The sequence below is a fragment of the Chelonoidis abingdonii genome, chromosome 22 (assembly GCF_003597395.2).
Source record: "Chelonoidis abingdonii isolate Lonesome George chromosome 22, CheloAbing_2.0, whole genome shotgun sequence".
NCBI classification, from domain to species: domain Eukaryota; kingdom Metazoa; phylum Chordata; order Testudines; family Testudinidae; genus Chelonoidis; species Chelonoidis abingdonii.
In genome coordinates this window covers 25,080,779-25,099,137 of record NC_133790.1, presented here as the reverse complement: position 1 = coordinate 25,099,137, position 18,359 = coordinate 25,080,779, and the positions used below count along the sequence as shown (strand labels likewise).

The following is an 18,359-nucleotide window of genomic DNA, read 5'->3' as shown; positions in this document are numbered from 1 at the left end:
ACTGAGGTGATCAAAATGATCAAACACAACCAGGACGTGTTCTCAGAAAAGCCAGGCAGGACTACTGAGGTTCACCATCACATCCTCACAGAGCCTAGAGTGAAAGTGAATGTCAAGCCGTACCGGATCCCAGAGGTGAAAAGAGAAGAGATCAAGACAGAAGTCAGGAAAATGTTGAAGTTAGGGGTCATTGTAGAGTCTCATAGCCAGTGGTCAAGCCCAGTGGTCCTAGTACCTAAACCGATGGCAGTATGAGGTTTTGCAATGACTTCCGGAAACTAAATGAGGTGTCTCAATTTGATGCATACCCTATACCCCAGATAGATGAGTTAATTGACCGACTGGAGAAAGCACGATTTTTGTCCACACTTGACCTGACTAAGGGTTATTGGCAAATTTCCTTGGCCAAGGCCGACAAATAGAAGACGGCCTTTTCAACACCAGAGGGACTGCATCAATACACTGTCCTCTCTTTTGGTTTACATGCGGCTCCTGGAACTTTCCAATGGCTCATGGACAAACTGTTGCGTCCACATGGCAAGTATGCAGCCGCCTATCTTGATGATGTCATTATACATAGTCCAGATTGGGGGAGACACTTGGGGAAGGTGGAAGCAGTCCTGGACACCTTGAGGAAGATGGGTCTGACTGCAAATCCCTCCAAATGCGCAATTGGGCTAGCAGAAGCCAAATACCTTGGGTATATAGTGGGGAGAGGTGTGGTGAAGCCCCAACTCAACAAGTTAGAGGCAATACAGAAGTGGCCCCGGCCAGTCCGGAAGAAACAGGTCAGAGCATTCCTGGGGCTGGTTGGGTACTACAGGCAGTTCATCCCCCACTTTGCCACCAGGGCATGCCTGCTAACAGACCTAACGAAAGCCCATGTCCCGGACATAGTAAGATGGTCTAGCGTGGCTGAGGAGGCTTTTGCAGATCTGCAGACCGTCCTCTGCACTGACCCACTGCTGGGTCCAGATTGGAAAAAAGAGTTTATCTTGCAAACGGATGCCTCTGAGGTTGAGTTGGGAGTGGTTCTTTCACAAATGGTTGGAGCGGAAGAACAACCAGTCCTATTCCTCAGTAGGAAACTCCTGCCCAGAGAACATAAATATGCCATAGTAGAGAAGGAATGCCTGGCCGTAAAGTGGGCCGTAGAAAGCCTTCGCTACTACCTACTTGGACGGAAGTTTACCCTTGTCACGGACCATGCCCCTCTGAAGGGGATGCACCAAAACAAAGAGAAAAATGCAAGAGTGACAAGGTGGTTCCTGTCACTACAACCCTTCCACTTCAGAGTACAACATAGGTCCGGAATCAAGCATGGCAACGCGGATGGCCTTTCAAGGGTACACTGTTTGCCGACCCAAGTAGCCCAACCCTGTAGTGTTGAGCGGGGGCGGGGGGATATGTGATAAACTCAGGACAGACAGCTGCAAGGGATTACCCAAGCCTGTCTCACCAGGGCTAAGAGCAGCAGAGGCTGGGGAGACTGAGAAGGTACCTTGCCACAGTACCTTCCATCAGCTGAGTTTGCTGCTCAAAGAGCAAAGGGGGAAAGGAAAAAAGGCCCTAACAAGAAGGAACTGTAACTTTATGCTGCTGGAACTCACTCTGAGGGGCAAGGATAACGAAGCATAACTGAAAGCTCCCCAGTGCTTACGCAATTTGGGGCTTGTGCCCTGCTTCCCCATGCCCTGTGCCACTGAAGGCCAGCTTGACAGCAGGCACAGCTCCCTACCAGTGCCCACCCGGGGGCAGGACACCTGAAAGAGGATGAGGAGAGGAGTGATCCCTGTGGGGCACTCCCAGGCCTCCTAGGGAAACAGCAGAGCTGGCTGGATGTGAGGGGAGGAGCACAGTACACCTCTGTGGGGGAGCAGCATCAGAGTTCCCCCTGGGGACTCCTCCAGCCCGAGGTGGGGAAGCCACACTCTGGGTATGTTTAGTACCAAAGTTTCTTCCTCTTTTCCTACCCCAAGTAACTATTATGCAGGTGATGTACCAGGGACTTGCTGGGCCCAGGGCTCCCCTGGACACATTGCCCTGATGTGGCAGCATGGCTGGAATTCACTTATATCTTCACAGCTTATTTAAGGCAGCCCTTTGGTTTCATTTATTTTCCCCCACAAAGCAGGGCTGTGCCTAGCTTGGCGCTCTGCTCCTGGTAGCGCCGTACACCCCAAAGCACCCCCGCCAGCCCCACAGCTGCCCCAAGGTGAGGCAAGCAATAGCCAAGGGCAGGTTACCTCCAGCATGTTGTAGCGAGAGTTATCACAGTAATCTCGGACGCCGATCTCAGTGCCCATGTACCAGCCGCTGAAGGGGCAGGCAGTAAACTCCAGGCCTCCGATCTCTAGCAGCATGCTGGACACCGCTGGCAAACCATACCACTTCAGCCCCAGGTCCTTAAACCAGGCAAACCTGCGAGCACACGAGGGGGTCAGCCAGGTTGCTGGATCCTCAGAGGGAGGGGAACAAAGGAGGGGATTTGCCCCTAACAGTCATTCCACAGAAGCCCGAAGGCAGCTTTGTCTTACTACAACGAGCCAGTTCTCACCAACCACCAGAACCGCTCCTGGGAACGAGGGAGCAGAGCAGGCCCTGTGGGGATTGCAGCACCGTTTCCTTTGCACACTGGGAGAGGCGCACACAACAGGGGAGTTGTGGGGAGGGGCGAGGATAACAGGTGAATGGCAGGAGGCTCAGGACAGAGGAACCGGAGAAACTGAAGTGATGCGAGAGCAGCCTTGCCAACCATCCATGAGAAAGGGACCAGGGTCACTGGTTTTTAAGCCTGGGCCAGTTTTCCATGTACAGTGGAAGGAAGCTCTAAGGGTTGCAGCAATGGGTATGGCTCCATGTTGGTGGGACTCTAGGTCTGAATGTAGGTCCCCCGGGCAAGGCCGTGTAGTGCACTGTGAGCAGGCGTAGGTGGTTCGAGCAGAGCAGAACTCTGCAGAACCTCCCCCGCAGTGGCACCTGGACGTGCTCAAGCTTACTTGGGGTGCCTGATGGGTACTTCCAGCACCAGCTCCGGAGGGATCTCAAAGAGCTCTGGATCATTGCCGTTGGCCTGGAGGAGGAGTGGCAGGACATCAAATCGCTCCTGGGGTGCCTTCCACCCTTGCTGGATGCAGATCTGCAGCCAAACAGAATTCACGTTAATATTCTCACCAACCTGGCTGCCCAGCAATGTCTCTCAGGTGCTGTGGGCAGGATGTGGGGGTTGCAAAGTGGTGGAAGGCTGTTAAGTACAGTAGTAGTCTCTTGTACTTTTTTTTTAATAAGGGATGTCTCCACTCAGTCTGAGCCATGTGTTTGCTAAGAGTTCAGGCTGAGTCACTGGAGAGTGTTCTGTAGTTAAGAAGTAGGTGATAAGCACATTCTCATTAAGCAGCAGAGAATCCTGTGGCACCTTATAGACTAACAGAGGTTTTGGAGCGTGAGCTTTTGTGGGTGAATACCCACTTCGTCAAGTGGGTATTCACCCACGAAAGCTCACGCTCCAAAACCTCTGTTAGTCTATAAGGTGCCACAGGATTCTCTGCTGCTTTCACAGATCCAGACTAACACGGCTACCCCTCTGATACTATTCTCATCAAGGTGCACAGAGACTGGCTATTGGAACAAATTCACGGCCACTTAGGACTTGACACTTGTCACTGTGCAGTGTGCCATGAGCCACATGGGACCTGCAGGTGACAGTGAGTTTAGAACCTGGACCTCCTGCTCCAAACCACTGTCTGAGCTATAGTGTTGTTAGTCTGTAGCAGTACAGAGACTATGAAACACAAGAAGTTCTGATTGCACTCTGCAGAGGGCAGTGGTGCATGAACACACACGCACAAATACAAATACTAAGGGTCCCCCTAGTGGTAGTGCAGAGCATCTCATGACTTGTCTCGGGAAAAGCAAAGCAAATCCGAGTGGGTCTCCTAGATCAGGGGGTCTCAAACTCGGGGTCGGGACCCCTCAGGGGGTCGCGAGGCTATTACCTGAGGGGTCGCGAGCTGTCACCCTCCACCCCAAACCCCGTTTTGCCTCCAGCATTTATAATGGTATTAAATACATTAAAAAGTGTTTTTAATTGATGCGGGGCGTCGCACTCAGAGGCTTGCTGTGTGAAAGGGGTCACCAGTGCAAAAGTTTGAGAACTACTGTCCTAGATGGACTGAAACACTGTAGTATAATGTGCAGATGTCCCCATCCTATCTGAGCGCCTCAGGAGGCGCTCAGAGGTGCACTTCCTATCAGACACTAACCTACAATGACTGGGAAGAATGGATTTTTTTCATTTTGTTGCGCTGCCTACCTCTGTGAGCTCCACGTTGGCTGGGTCCCCCAGAATGGTGCCATCTGGCTGCTTGTAGCCAGCATAGCGGATGAGCTGGGCATTCCAGACTCGGAAGTCATGCTTGCCATCTGTCCTCTGGGGGAAGATGGTGATAGCAGACCTGAAAGGAACGGATGGGAGGGGGCTGGCGTTAGTGATGTGAAAGGTGGCAGCCGGGAGGGCATGTGCTCTTTCCTGAAGTTGAGTGGGGTTGCCTGGGATGATGGACAGCCGTTGCTGGCATTCACAGCACCTCAGCCGCTATGCTCTCTGCCACATGGTTTCTGCTTGTGAACATGCCTGGGGCCAGATTAACCTCTGTGCCTGTCCGGAAAAGAGAAGAGCCCCCTTTCCAACTGATTTTCCAGCGACTACCGTTGTGCCTTAGGAATGTGGGTGTGAGATGAACAGTCCAGTCTGCAGACCAGGCACCAAGGTGTGGCAAACAGGTAGCGGGGGCGGAGGGAGAGTTCTGTTTCCCTGGCAAATTCATCTCCCTCTCAGTTCTTTCCCTTCGCTCCAGTGACCTAGGAGCCTAGAGATCAAACAGGCCCCCAGTAAATGAGGCGGAGGGGGAAGATCCATCCAGCGGGAAAGACAGAGGAGCAAGGGAAAGAAGGAGAAATACATTTTCTGTTTCTGTACAGCCCAGCCACTAGAGACAGAGGGGCCCAGCAGGTAGAGCACAGGACCAGGAGACCTGGGTTCTGTTCCCTTCTCCGCCACTGATTTACTCCATAACCTTGGGCAGAGTTACTGAGTCTCTCTGTCCCTGGGTTCTTTCAGCTGGGAAGTGGAGCTACTGATGCTTTCCCACCTTTGTGAATCACAAGCATTAAGTATCATGATTGCTAAGATACTGATCACTTGGACATGGGGTCAATTCATTCTTAAAAACACACGGGTTTGAGGCAGAATTCAGCATTTGTGGGCCCGGGGGCTAAGTTTTACTTCCTTCCCTTAGGTAGAGTGGGTAGAGGGGCAACCAAGAAGTTTAATTTATTGCTTCCTTACAGCTGGAAGAGATACTGGCCCAAGGGCGAGCAAGCAAGCAAGGTGGACAGGAGGGACACTCCTTCCTTCCCCTCAGCAGTTCCTGCCCCCGGCATCCAGACACTCCAGCTCGGAACCTGGGACTCTCCAGAGACTCGGCTGCAGGCACATGGCAGCACTTTGCTGGAGGAAGGTGAAGGATGAGCCTGCATGTTGCATTTGAAGCAGTTCACAGGAAGGCTCTTCAGTCTGGCCCGAGGTGTTATAGAACCTGGGATGGCAGCTCACAACTGGCCAGGGCAGGGAGACAGCCTGTCCTCACGCTTGGGCTGGTGGCTCAGCCCACTTCTACCCTCTCAGTTGAGTGGTGAGTCAGTGATCTCAGGGAGTATGCCACCGTGCAAAAGCTACCCAAAAGGCGAGGCGGGACATATGGAAGGTGCGATTAGAACCGCAGCAGAAACATGCAGCACAAAGGAGCCTGTAACCCCAAGTTTCCATCTAATGGCAGGTCAGAGGGTCCTCGGGCATGTGGCCAAGGTCAGGGCCAGGTGACCACTACCAGGAGCACTACTCTCACTCCAAGCCATATACACAAATCTAAACAATTAACAGCCCCCTCCAGCTGAGAGCCAGGGCTCCCTCCTTTGGCCCGGGTGGGGGACTCACCTGAGGTTCCCTTTGTTGGTGGCGTATTTGATATGGTTGCAGATGTAATTGAACATCCCATGAGCTGTGGTGCAGTCTCGGGCATCAAACACCTGCAACAGTTGAAAGGGTTTGTCTGCAGAACTCTCTCACTCTTAAATAAACCTGCATCTCCTCCATAGCCAGCCCAGCATGCTGGAAAGCGCTCGGGACTGACGCGATACAGGATACGAGGATCTAGCTAGCCGTAAGTAGTGTCTAGCACATACATGCTCCCTGCCACTGTAACATCTTGGCACCTCGTACCTCAGCCCTTTCCACTCCGGGGAGCCAAACTCAAATCCAGGATTGACATTGGTTCAGTGCTCTCAGCCTATTGCAGTCCCCAGTATCATAAAGAGCAACAGAAGTGTCCAGCAAATCAGCTCTGGCTCCAGAAGTCTCTCCTTAAGTGAAACCCAGGGCTGAGAGATCAGTGATTGAAACCAGGATTGAGGGGCAGTGGCATGGCAGAGGAAGGGGGTGAGTGCCAAGGGAAGCTAGGACTGACCTTCCTTTGCAGAGCCGTGCAGGGACACTTGCAAGCATCTTCCTACACTATGCCTGGCTGTAGCGAGTCCTTTCCTTTCCACAGCCAAGTGCTCCCGTAGATGTTAATTAAAACAAAAGAAGCAGGAAGCTTCACTGTGTGAGAGAGAGGCTTAGCCTCCCAGCTCCAAACCGTGCTGAGGCCCTGTATGAAATTGCTCATCAGCTTTGGAGTGACGGCTTCCCATGTGTGTGTATTGGAGTGTGGCATCAGACTGCAGCCAGAGCCCAATGTCACTGGGAACAATGCATTCAAACAACCCCTGCCCCAACCCTGAGTCAAAAGTGCACTGGGGCAGGGGCTCTATGCAACCCTGGAATAGCTTCAGTTTTTAAAGAAGCATGCGGAAAGCAGGAGCCCAGAACCCAGAACATTTTGGAAGATGATAGTGTTACCTCTGAAGTCTGCTTTGCAGTTTCAAATGCAGACACCGCCATCACCTTCTATGCAACCCTCCCCCATGAGCACCTTTTCTTCCAAACCCCTCTCCTCCCAGAGCCTCCAAACAAGCCCCTGCACCCACAGATGAAAGGGTGGCATGTTTCTTACATGTACTGCCCAGATCCACAAGCATGAGTCACTGTATCCTTAGCATCCAAAGAAACAGCTGTGTCTCCCTTGATTTACCTTCCATGCTCATCGACCCCTCTAAGAGCAACCTGCCAGCTACAGCCAGAGCATTTGCTGCTTTACCTGTAGCTTGGACCATTGAATCCTGCCTATGCAGCGGGATGCATTACGCCAGGCGTGCTTTGCGCCATAGATCAGTTCTGTGTCCCGCAGCTGGTAGGTGTCTGTGGTTTCAATCTCCTTGGTCACTTCTTCCAGCCTCTCCACGTGGGCTTTGGAGCCAAACCTGTGAGCGTGGGGAAAGGAGAAGTGACCAACTCCAATTCACAGGGCAGTGGATAGCGCCGGATGCTGTTTGGTCCCGGTACGCATACACACATGCCAGCTGGAGGTAACTCTGGACCAGTCATAATAATTGTGGGGGCAAAAGTTCCTCTCTGCCCCAAGGGTCAAACTCTGAGATGCTACATTGTAGGATGGAATTCTGGGGAAGGGAGTCTCCCTGGCTGCAGCTGCGCGTTACAATCTCTAGACAGATCAGCATAGCACATGCTCATGTACCCAGCTAGACATACACACAGAGCACAGATGCAGACCACGGGAAGCACAAGGTTGTCCGACATAGAGGAGAACCTATAAATGCATGTCTGCAGTCTTGTGTTCTTTGGAGGCCAGCACAGATTTCAAATGGCCTGACCCCTGGGTGTGCGTGCAGCTGGGGCACGCACAGCTAGCGATCCGACTATTGGCTAACTTTGGGCACTGCAATTTGATCACACCATCACGTCTGAGTTTGCAACCAGCTTTGCCGGTAAGAAGTCAGAGGTATTTTACCGCACGGCGTACCTCCTGTTAAAAACCTGCCAGCAGCACCGCCTGCGAGTGCCAGAAGACTTGCCTCTTTATGGAGGAGTAGTATTGATCAATGAAGTCCTTAGCCAAGGGGAGCAGCTGTTCTTTTGTCCTAGTGTCTTCTGGCTTCCGGATATGCTGGGTGGGCATCATTACTGATCCCATGCAGATCTGCTCTGTACACGCACTGGCCTGAAAGACAGAAGGGCCATGTATGAACTGTAGATTGCACCACTGGTTATACTGACATGGTGAACAAGATGGGCTGCACTAACACTGGTGAAATGCCACCTCTGGATTTGGCACTATCAAGGTATTATTCCCACTTTGAACTTTAGGATCCAGAAAGTGGGGACCTGCATGTACCCTTCTAAGCTTAATTCCTAGCTTAGATCTGATAGTGCTGCCAGCAACCAGAAATTCCAGTGTCTGGTACACTCCTTGTCCCCCCAAAATCTTCCCTGGGGGACCACGACCCAAACCCCTTGGGTCTTAAAACAAAGGGAAATAAACCATTTCCCCTCCTTTCCTTCTCCCAGACTTCCCCTCCCTGGGTTACCCTGAGAGATCACTGTGATCCAAACTCCTTGACTCTTAAAACAGAGAGGAATTAATCTTTCTCCCCGCTTCTTTCCCCCCACCATTCCCTGGTGAGTTCAGACCCAATCCCCTTGGGTCTTACACAAGGAAAAAAATCAATCAGGTTCTTAAAAAGGAAAGCTTTTAATTAAAGAAAGAAAAAATAAAAATTATCTCTGTAAAATCAAGATGGAAAATGTTTACAGGGTCTTCAGCTTATATAGACTAGAGGGACTCTCTCCCCCCTAGCCTAAGATACAAGTTACAGCAAACAGAGGTAAAATATCCATCCAGCAAAATACACATTTGCAAATTAAGAAAACAAACATAAAACTAATCCGCCTTTTCTAGCTAGTACTTACTATTAGGAACATGAGAGACTGTGTTAGAAAGATTGGAGAAAGCTGGTTGCACGTCTGGTCCCTCTTAGCCCCAAGAGCGAACAAAGAACAAAACAAACAGCACAGACAAAGACTTCCCTCCACCAAGATTTGAAAGTCCCCCCATTGGTCCTCTGGTCAGGTGTCAGCCAGGTTCACTGAGCTTGTTAACCCTTTACAGGTAAAAGAGACATTAACCCTTAACCGTCTGTTTATGACAGGCACAAGTGGCGATATTTCCAGTGGGTTTGCTTTCACATGTGCACTTTTTTTTGGCAGAGAGGGCACTGATCTCAGGCATACGACTGAGGGATGTCCCTCACCCTGCCTGACCTACATCTGTGGCTCGGACAAGTGGGATTCATAAGAGTCCAACCTAAATCTTAGTTATAGCTCCATGTTAGCTCTCCGTCCCCCAAGCCGGTCTCCATACCATCCTTGGAGGAAACAATCACCTATCATCAGCTTTGCGTCCTTCTTTCTGCCAGCAGCAGGAAATGCCTTCTTTTCAATGCTGTACATTCAGCCACCATCAGCTGCTGGGAGGTAATAGATACCCACCTCCATACCTTACTTTCCCATTTCTACACTCTATAGTAGACCTTCCCTTACACCATACCTCCTCCTACTCTATGGGTAAACACCTCTGCAACATTGCCCTGCAGAATCTACCACCTATCAGCCTAGAAGTCTACCCCACAAGCCATTTCATTTACGGCTATTGCCAAGAAAAGAGAACACCAGGATTGAAAGAGGGATAATGCAGCTGGCGTGCATTCTAATCATCCCCACCCTCATGTTCCACCAGCATTTGAAGGTTCAAAAGAGCTCAGTTGCCTCTCTTTGATTCATTCTAGTCTAGCCCACAACAGAGCAGCTCATTGAAGTGCCATGGCAGCACACAAGCTGGGTTCATTTATTCAAAGCAACTCAAATTCTTCCAGTTAAATCAGGTTTAGAGACATTGATTTGGTCAACTGCACTCAGAAAACATTGGCCAGAACACTCAGTCCCACTCACCATGGCTGTCTTGAGATGTAAGGTATCGTGAAGCACTGAGCCAGTCTCCCAGTTCTTAACTTTGGCAAACCGTGGGCACTTGGACGGGCTTCCATTCACCAAGTTCTTAGTCGGGGACTGTCTGCCAGATGGCGGTGGCTGGAGGAAAGAAAAAAAATGATGTTGTGTCAGACTATTGCTCACTGATCAGTTACAGGAGAAGTGTAGGATGTAACAGCAGGTGGATCTTGTATTAATGGACTTCTTCATCTATGGAGGCCTGGTGAGAATTGTGTGGTCTTGACCTAGACCCTAGTGAATATTTGCCCACACCAAAAAAATTACTCTGGATAACTGCAAAGTTAACTCTGTTCAGAAGAAGCCTAACCTTGAAAGAGCAAAGAGTCACAGAAAGTAGGGATGGAAATTAATTATTAGCTCATGTAGTCCAGGGGTCAGCAACCAGCTGATTTTTAGTGGCAGTCTGCTGCCAACCCGCTGCTGGCCTGGATGGACAGAACCTCAGGCCGGCAGCAGGCTGAGCGGGGCCGGTTGCTGGGACCCCACCGGGCAGGGACCAGTGGACGGAACTTCCCCCAGACTGGCAGCAGGCTGAGCTGCTCAGCCCACTGCCAGTCTGGGGTTCCATCCGCCGGCCCCTGTAAATGTAAAACGCATTACTGGCACGCAAAACCTTAAATTAATGAAGACTTGGCACACCACTTCTCAAAGGCTGCTGACCCCTGATATAGTCCATTCCCTGTCAATGTGGGATTTTCCCCCTACATTACCTTCACTGGTGTATTATCTGCCATAGTTTTAAATGCACCAAAACCAGTGCCGGTGGTTTGAGTACTCTGAGGAAGGTTGTCTTAATATCTGACAATTACTCTAAGGGAATGAACAGAAAGCAGGCCTCGCCAGTGCCCCTTTTTGCTGGAGAAATGTAGGCATAAGGACAAGCATAGGGAGGAAGTGAAAGGACTTTTGAATTATGTGCACTTGGACCACTCCCATCTCGCTCCTTGATATCCTATGTAGGTGTGTGGCAAGCCAGGATCTTGGAGAGAACCTCATTGTGCAAGTACTGACACAGCAATGAACATACTTGGCCTGCAGAGATCCTGAGTGACACCAGGTAAAAAATAGTTCTAGTGAACTTCAGAGGAAATCTGCTTTGGCAGACAAACTCCATGAAGATGCCAAAAGCTCCACAACAGATTGCTCCTGGAAGGGGGAGATAGCCCATCCTGAAATTAGATCGGGGTCAGCAACCTTTCAGAAGTGGTGTGCCGAGTCTTCATTTATTCACTCTAATTTAAGGTTTTGCGTGCCAGTAATACATTTTAAAGTTTTTAGAAAGTCTCTTTCTATAAGTCTATAATATATAACTAAACTATTGTTGTATGTAAAGTAAATAAGGTTTTTAAAATGTTTAAGCAGCTTCATTTAAAATTAAATTAAAATGCAGAGCCCCCTACCGGTGGCCAGGACCTGGGCAGCGTGAGTGCCACTGAAAATCAGCTCACGTGCCGCCTTCGGCACCCATGCCACTGTTTGCCTACTCCCGAATTAGAACTTTCAGCAGAGCGCAGTGTCATCACTCAGTATTACTAAGGCCTGGTTGGATGTTCCATGGAGAAGTGATCTGGTCCCAAACTGGGGCATCCTATCCAAATCCATTCAAGTTTGGGGAAGTTTGGAGCCAGAACAAAACTTGGTGTCTCAAGCCCATCTCTGTAAAATAGATCCGAACTGCCTAAACTTTGGGGAAATTTGGATCTGGATCCAGACATTGAATCTCTCTCAGGTTATGTCTATGCTACAAAATTATGTTGACTTGAGTTATGTCAATGTACAGCCACCGCAGTAATTAAATTGATTTTGCATATCCACACTATGCTCCTTATGTCACTGGTGCACGTCTTCATTGGGAGCACTTGCATCGATTTAATTGTCAGTGTGGGGCATTGTGGAATGGCTTCTGAAAGCCAGCAGCAGTCAATGTAAGCAACACAGTATCTGACACTGCGTCAACCTCACTACAATCACCAAAGCACTACCCCTCTTGTGGAGGTGGAGTTATTAAGTCGGCACAGTGGGCGAGTTACGTCAACAGGAATGATGTTTTAGTGTAGAGGCTTACAGAGCTGCCTCATGTCAACCTAACACTATAGTATAGACCAGGGGTAATTTATACCAAGATTTTTTAAAAAAAACACTTCTGCATTTTTCCGTATTCTTTTTACTATCGATGCAGATATTCATGCTCCTTCTCTGTGATCTTGTAGAGAAGCTGTAATCCTATGACATCATCACACATCATGAAATGGTTGCGATGGCACAAATTTGGCATTGTGACCTCACTAAATAGAGGCAAGAGATGAGCTGTGATGAAGAAAGCCCTTGTTTCAACACGACTAGCTTTGCCAATGAGTACAGACTGGAAGAAAAATGATAGAACCCATATGAAGAATATGTAGATTAAATATTTTAATTCGATGTTATTAGAAAGCCCTTTAAAGGATCTAGTCACTTAAGATTCATCTGCTTCTTCTCTATCTAACTTTTCCTCCCTTCCACATTGATATACAGACAAGGAAACGGCCTTCACTCTTCAGAGGCAATCACTCACTTGACACCTTTGACAGGCCCAATAGCTGTGGAGGTAACTGGTGAAGGATCCCCAGCTATCACTTGACCACCACGAGAAAAGGGCTTATGTCCTAAAACTCACCAGGGAAGGCAAGTAATGAGACATTCCAGCAGCATCCGCTCTTAAAGCTGCGGTAGGAATTAGAACAAGAACTCCAATTTTCTACTTGGGCCTCAGCCTGCTCTGCATTTCGTTGCACTATACAGAATTCTGCTCTCAGTCACGCTGATGAAAATCCAAAGCCAACCTTACTCTTCTCAGTGGAACGGCTCCAGCAAATGAGAGCAGCATTTGCCCCTGAATGTCCTGGTAGATCACTTTGCTCCAGATGAAAATGTGTCTTCTTTACAGAAAGGCACAACTGGTTCACAGAGAACAGCAAAGCCAAAGCTTCTTCTCACTCTTCTTGTTTAGGAATGCTCTGAAACCACATTGCAGCATATGAAAGAGTAGCCATGTCTGGCCCAGGCTCCTGAGGCAGGCTAGATAGCAGCAGCCACATGACTATACTGTACTAGTTAGATGCTGGGCAGTGGCAATTTCACAAAAACCTTTGACAAGTTTTTAAAAGTGTCTTTGACCCTGGAAAATGGGGATTTTGCTACTCACTTCAGTGACAACAGGATCAGGTGCAGTAGCATCTGGTATCTTCCTCCATGTGCATGTGTCAGGGGGAGAAAGGGAACTCCATCTGATACTACTGTACCATATTCTTTAGTTCTCACGGGCTCTGGAGACTCTCACTATCCCTGCTCATGCTCTGTTGGGCTGTGTGTGGTCTCCCCAGCTCCTGGAGTCACGTGATTAAATGATGGCCTCTGCTGTCATTGTTTTAAAGTGTGTCTCTAGCCCTCACGGTTGCAGAATACAACTTGAAAATGTGAACCCTAAAGACTCAAAACCTAGAGGCAAATCAGAAGAGCCCCAACATTTATTATTTTCAAAATCTTGAATTTTTAAGCCAATCTCATGGCTTTGGGGGGCCTGACTCATGATTTTTGAATGCTCAGGGATGGCCATGTTGTAATCTTCTTTCCTACGCACCTGCCTCCTTCAACAAATCTCAGCCATTTGTGGGCCAGCAACACTATTGCATGCCACCTGAATTCACCGGAGCTGCACCACTGAAATGCACTGAGATGTGAATTTGGCCCTTTATTTCTCTGGGTATGAAGTTCCCATGATGTCCACAGGATTCATAAAACTTTAATTAAAATTGACACTTGAAACCTCCCCAAATTAAGGTTTCTCTCCACCCCCACCAGACATAACACACTGCAATGAATTAGCAAACACCTTATGCATTACTGTGAAATTCATGTATCAGAGGGGTACCTGTGTTAGTCTGGATCTGTAAAAGCAGCAAAGAATCCTGTGGCACCTTATAGACTAACAGACGTTTTGGATCATGAGCTTTCGTGGGTGAATACCCGCTTCGTCAGATGCATGTAGTGGAAATTTCCAGGGGCAGGTATATATATGCAAGCAAGCTAGAGATAACGAGGTTCGTTCAATCAGGGAGGATGAGGCCCTGTTCTAGCAGTTGAGGTGTGAAAACCAAGGGAGGAGAAACTGGTTTTGTAGTTGGCAAGACATTCACATCTTTGGTTAATCCCATTCTGATGGTGTTCAAATTTGCAGAATGAACGGAAGCTCAAGCAGTTTCTCTTTTGAGTCTGGTCCTGAAGTTTTTTGCTGCAGAATGGCCACCTTAAGGTCTGCATATGTTGTGGCTGGGAGGTTGAAGTGCGTCTCCTACAGGTTTTGTATGATGCATTCCTAATATTTGATGTTGTGTCCACTTATACTTTCCTAGAGATGTTCCAGTTTGGCCGATGTACAGTAGAGAGGGCATTGTGGCATATGCAGCGAGTTCGGATTAATTACATTCATGGACGCAGGTGAAGAGCCGTGATGTGTGGCTTGATCTGGTCTAGGTCCTGTGATGGTGTTCGCGTGGTGGTAGATGTGGCAGAGTGCTAATCAAGGTTTGTTGCATGGATTTTGTTCCTGAGCTGGGTTACGTATGGTGCGTGGCAGTTTACTGGTGAGAATATGTTTCAGGTTGGCCGGTTGGTCTGTGGGGCGAGGACTGGCCTGCCACCCCAAGACCTGTGAAAGGTGTGGGATCATTGTCAGGATGGGTTGTAGATCCCCTGATGATGCGTTGGAGGGGTTTTAGCTGGGGGCTGTATGTGATGGCCAGTGGAGTCTTGTTGGTTTCTTTCTTGGGTTTGTCTTGCAGTAGGAGGCTTCTGGGTACACGTCTGACTCTGTTGATCTGTTTCCTTATTTCCTCGTACAGGTATTGTAGTTTTGAGAATGCTTGGTGGAGATTTCATAGGTGTTGGTCTCTGTCTGAGGGGTTAGAGCAGATGCGGTTGTACCTCAGTGCTTGGCTGTAGACAATGGATCGTGTGATGTGCCCGGGATGGAAGCTGGAGGCATGAAGGTAGGCATAGCAGTCGGTACATTAAGCCGCGCTGAACAAGGAAGGATGTGTCCTCTAACAGCTTGGGACAGAGCACCCAAGAGAGGCTCTCTCGCTTGGCTTGGCAACTGTGTGCAGTGCTACAGGAAAGAAACTGATGACCAGCAGAAAAATGCAAAGTGCTTTTTGCCTCTCCACTCAGCCTCATTGGCTTGCGTGCTTGAAACCAAATGTTATCCGGGGTTCTGTCAGGGAGGTGATATTAGCGCCTTTTATGTTTTAATTAGGTAGCAGTGAAATTAGCGACTCAGGCATGGGACAAATGGAGAGATTAATGTAGCAGTCAGGGGCACACATGCATTATGCAAAAGACTTTTTACAACAGAGCATGTTATCATAAGTACTGAGCGTGCAGATTAGCGATCCTTCTGCGGTTATTACATATGGATGTGAGAATGCACTCCAGCCCGCTGAGCGTTTGGTTTGCTTGAGTATGTGGAAAAAACAGGGGAGTTTATCCCTTTGTGATGGCACATCAGGGCTGTAGTGCGGGTATAGGAACCCCACAGCCAGGAAACACCCCCCGCACAAGGGGGCCTCTACTGCAGCTTCTGTCTTTCCCCTCTCCACTCTACAGATGGCCCTAGTGCAGAGAGCATTTCAGAGTGGCCCAAGGAGCAGCGATTCTAGGGCAGAGTAGACAATTGGAGCTCTTGTTCTAATTCCTGGGGCTGGGGTTGCTTCCCCCTCTAATTAGCCATCCACTTGTTAATCGATCCTCTTTTAGGCCCCAATGAACCTATATTGGTGGAGAGTTGAGTGGCGCGTGCTGAGTCAGTTGCTGTCACCAGCTGCAATATACACCTTCAGACGCAAGCCCTCCTGGCCCTGAACCCACACCGGCCAGCCTTGAATGGCACAGCAGAAGTCCTAAGTCTGGCTGTAGCGGGGAGGCGGGGGTGAGGAGATGTGGAAGCGGAAAGCGTATGGATAGACCAAACCTGCTAGTGGAGGAGGATGTCTAACGATAAAGATAAGAAGGATAAAAGGGAAGCCTGCACATCTAGTGGAAAAAAATGAGTTTAATAGCAGCTTAAGACTGGGGATTGTAGCAGCGCTAACATGGAGAGAAATTAAGCTCTGAACACAGAAGGTTATAAAGTGCTTATAGTCACAGATCCATGCAAGGAGCTTAGCAAAGAAAACAGAAAGACTGCGCTTCCAGGCACAGGGGAAAGGACCAAATCAGTAACCTGAGCTTGGCTGGAAGAGGAGTCACAGCGCCCACTGATAACTAAGCAGAAAGAGTCAGGTTGAAACAGGGAAGTCACTCTGGCAACTGAGCGAGGTGTTTCGTGGTGCTTGGACTCACCTCCTTGTGCCTAAATATTACAGCACATATGGCAAGATCAGCTACACTGTTATGAGAACCAGATCATCTGCAATATGGGACTGCATTTGGGGGAGATAAGGACAGATTTTCAGACTTTACTCTGAACTGTCTGGCTTTCCTTGGTCTGAATCTTGGGTAAGAGCTGTATTTCCTGTGTGCGCGACCCCCTAGATTCTGAGCTGGGGTGTTTTTTGTAGACACAAACATTTAAAAACCCTCACAGTCTATTTTTAAAAATCTTTATTTAGGGACTTGACAGTGGATCTTGCCCTTAGAAAGATCATAGCAGATGTGACAGAGCAATTTTTGGCAGGTGTCCCCCATCCTGGAGAGGTTTAAACTCCAGGAGCGAGTTGAGATGTTTAGAAAGGTCTCCTGGGGCCTCTTATTTCCTGGAGGCACAAGGAGATATCCCAGGGCCACCCAGAGGATTCAGGGGCCCTGGGGCAAAGCAATTTTGGGGGCCCCTTTCATAAAAAAAAAGTTGCAATAATATAGATTACTATATTCTCGTGGGGGCCTCTGCGGGGCCCAGGGCCTGGGGCAAATTGCCCCACTTGCCCCTCCCCCCCCGGCAGCCCTGGATACCACACTTCTAAATCATTGTCCACCATGATGCCTGCCTGCACTGCGTCACTTCACGAAGTATGCCAAGGGCTCAGTGGAGAGTTAAGCTCTCCACAAAAGTACCAAGTACCCCTGCGTCTTAGTCACTTCTCAATGAGCAGGGAGTGCACCAAGTGATGGAGACCCTGGGTAGTACGGAGCAGCACAGAACAAGGCTATTTTAGAAAGAATTATCTAGTAGTTAGGGCGCAGGACTAGGAGTCCAGACTTCTGAGTTATGTTCCTAACTCGGCTGCAGAATCCACATGTGACAGTAGCAAGTCGCGTCACCACTCAGTGCCGGATCATGGCTCGGTAGAAGGACCGTGATGATCACAACTACTTGATATCTTCTCTTGTACTGTGAATGTTTTGGAGCAGGGACAATGTCACCCTCCTTGTTGGTACAGCCCCTAGCATGGTGAGGCCCCGATCCTGATCAGCACACACAGGGGCCTGATCCTGACCGGCACTACTGGAATATAAATAATGGATATAAAAGGTTAATAAGACTCAGGCTGGCGAGAGTGGTCTAACGCCAGCCCAGAGGGCAGGAGCCGATCAATATAGGAACGAAAGAAAAATAGCCTTAAAATGCACTCCATCAAAAAGTGCCTGCCCTGCCAATGGCTCCTGGCCGGGAAGGGGTAGGAGGTTTGTTTCAGGAAGTGACTGAGCCAAGCAGAGGCAATACTGGTCTTCCTGGACTTCTTCATTTGAAGGTTCATCTGTTTTTCCATTTGGAAAGTGTTCTTTGCCGCACAGCCTACCAAGAATTACAGCGAGGGGAGCCATGGGAATGGGATGGTCTGAGCACAGGGCTGGGTGCCAGGAACTGCCAAGTTCTAGCCCTGCCTCTGACTCTGGTCCCATGTCAGAATTGCATTTGGCCCAATAAGTCCAGAAGAAATTCCACACACTACTTTATCCCTGGTGCAATCCCACCGAAGTGGGGAAAAATCACTTTCCCCCTCTGTCCACTCTGCAGACATGAGGCTAATACCAATCTGGCAAAGGGGTGTGAGAAGCAAGGAATGTTTGCAAAGTGCTAGAAGATGACAAACACGATGTAAATACTATCTGACGGGCCACTTCAAATTATATGAATGCAGTGAGAAACACGCTTACCACCACTGAGGGCTTTGCTGACAAGATGTCTGTTGTTAAGAACATTCTGCTTTCTTCTCATGGCCCACTCTGGCCACTGATTGGAACCACGGGGGATCCTCAGCTTTGGTGAGGACTGGACTGGACGTTGTTCTTCTGCCACGTATGCTCTGGACGCCGAGGGGAACGTTCTACAGAGACTCAGACCCAGCGCAAGCTGCAG

General features: G+C 49.1%; 1 protein-coding gene across 1 annotated transcript in view; it reads right to left on the bottom strand.

The window, feature by feature from the left end:
* NOS1 (nitric oxide synthase 1) overlaps positions 1-18,359 on the bottom strand; it is a 95,526-nt gene that overhangs the window by 35,118 nt on the left and 42,049 nt on the right. Inside the window, exons 4-10 of the mRNA XM_032800025.2 lie at positions 9,965-10,102; positions 8,032-8,177; positions 7,257-7,419; positions 5,996-6,087; positions 4,313-4,454; positions 3,000-3,139; positions 2,247-2,421 (exon numbers count right to left, since the gene is read on the bottom strand). Coding sequence (XP_032655916.1) covers positions 2,247-2,421; positions 3,000-3,139; positions 4,313-4,454; positions 5,996-6,087; positions 7,257-7,419; positions 8,032-8,177; positions 9,965-10,102 — 996 coding nt within the window. The remainder of the gene's footprint in view (positions 1-2,246; positions 2,422-2,999; positions 3,140-4,312; positions 4,455-5,995; positions 6,088-7,256; positions 7,420-8,031; positions 8,178-9,964; positions 10,103-18,359) is intronic.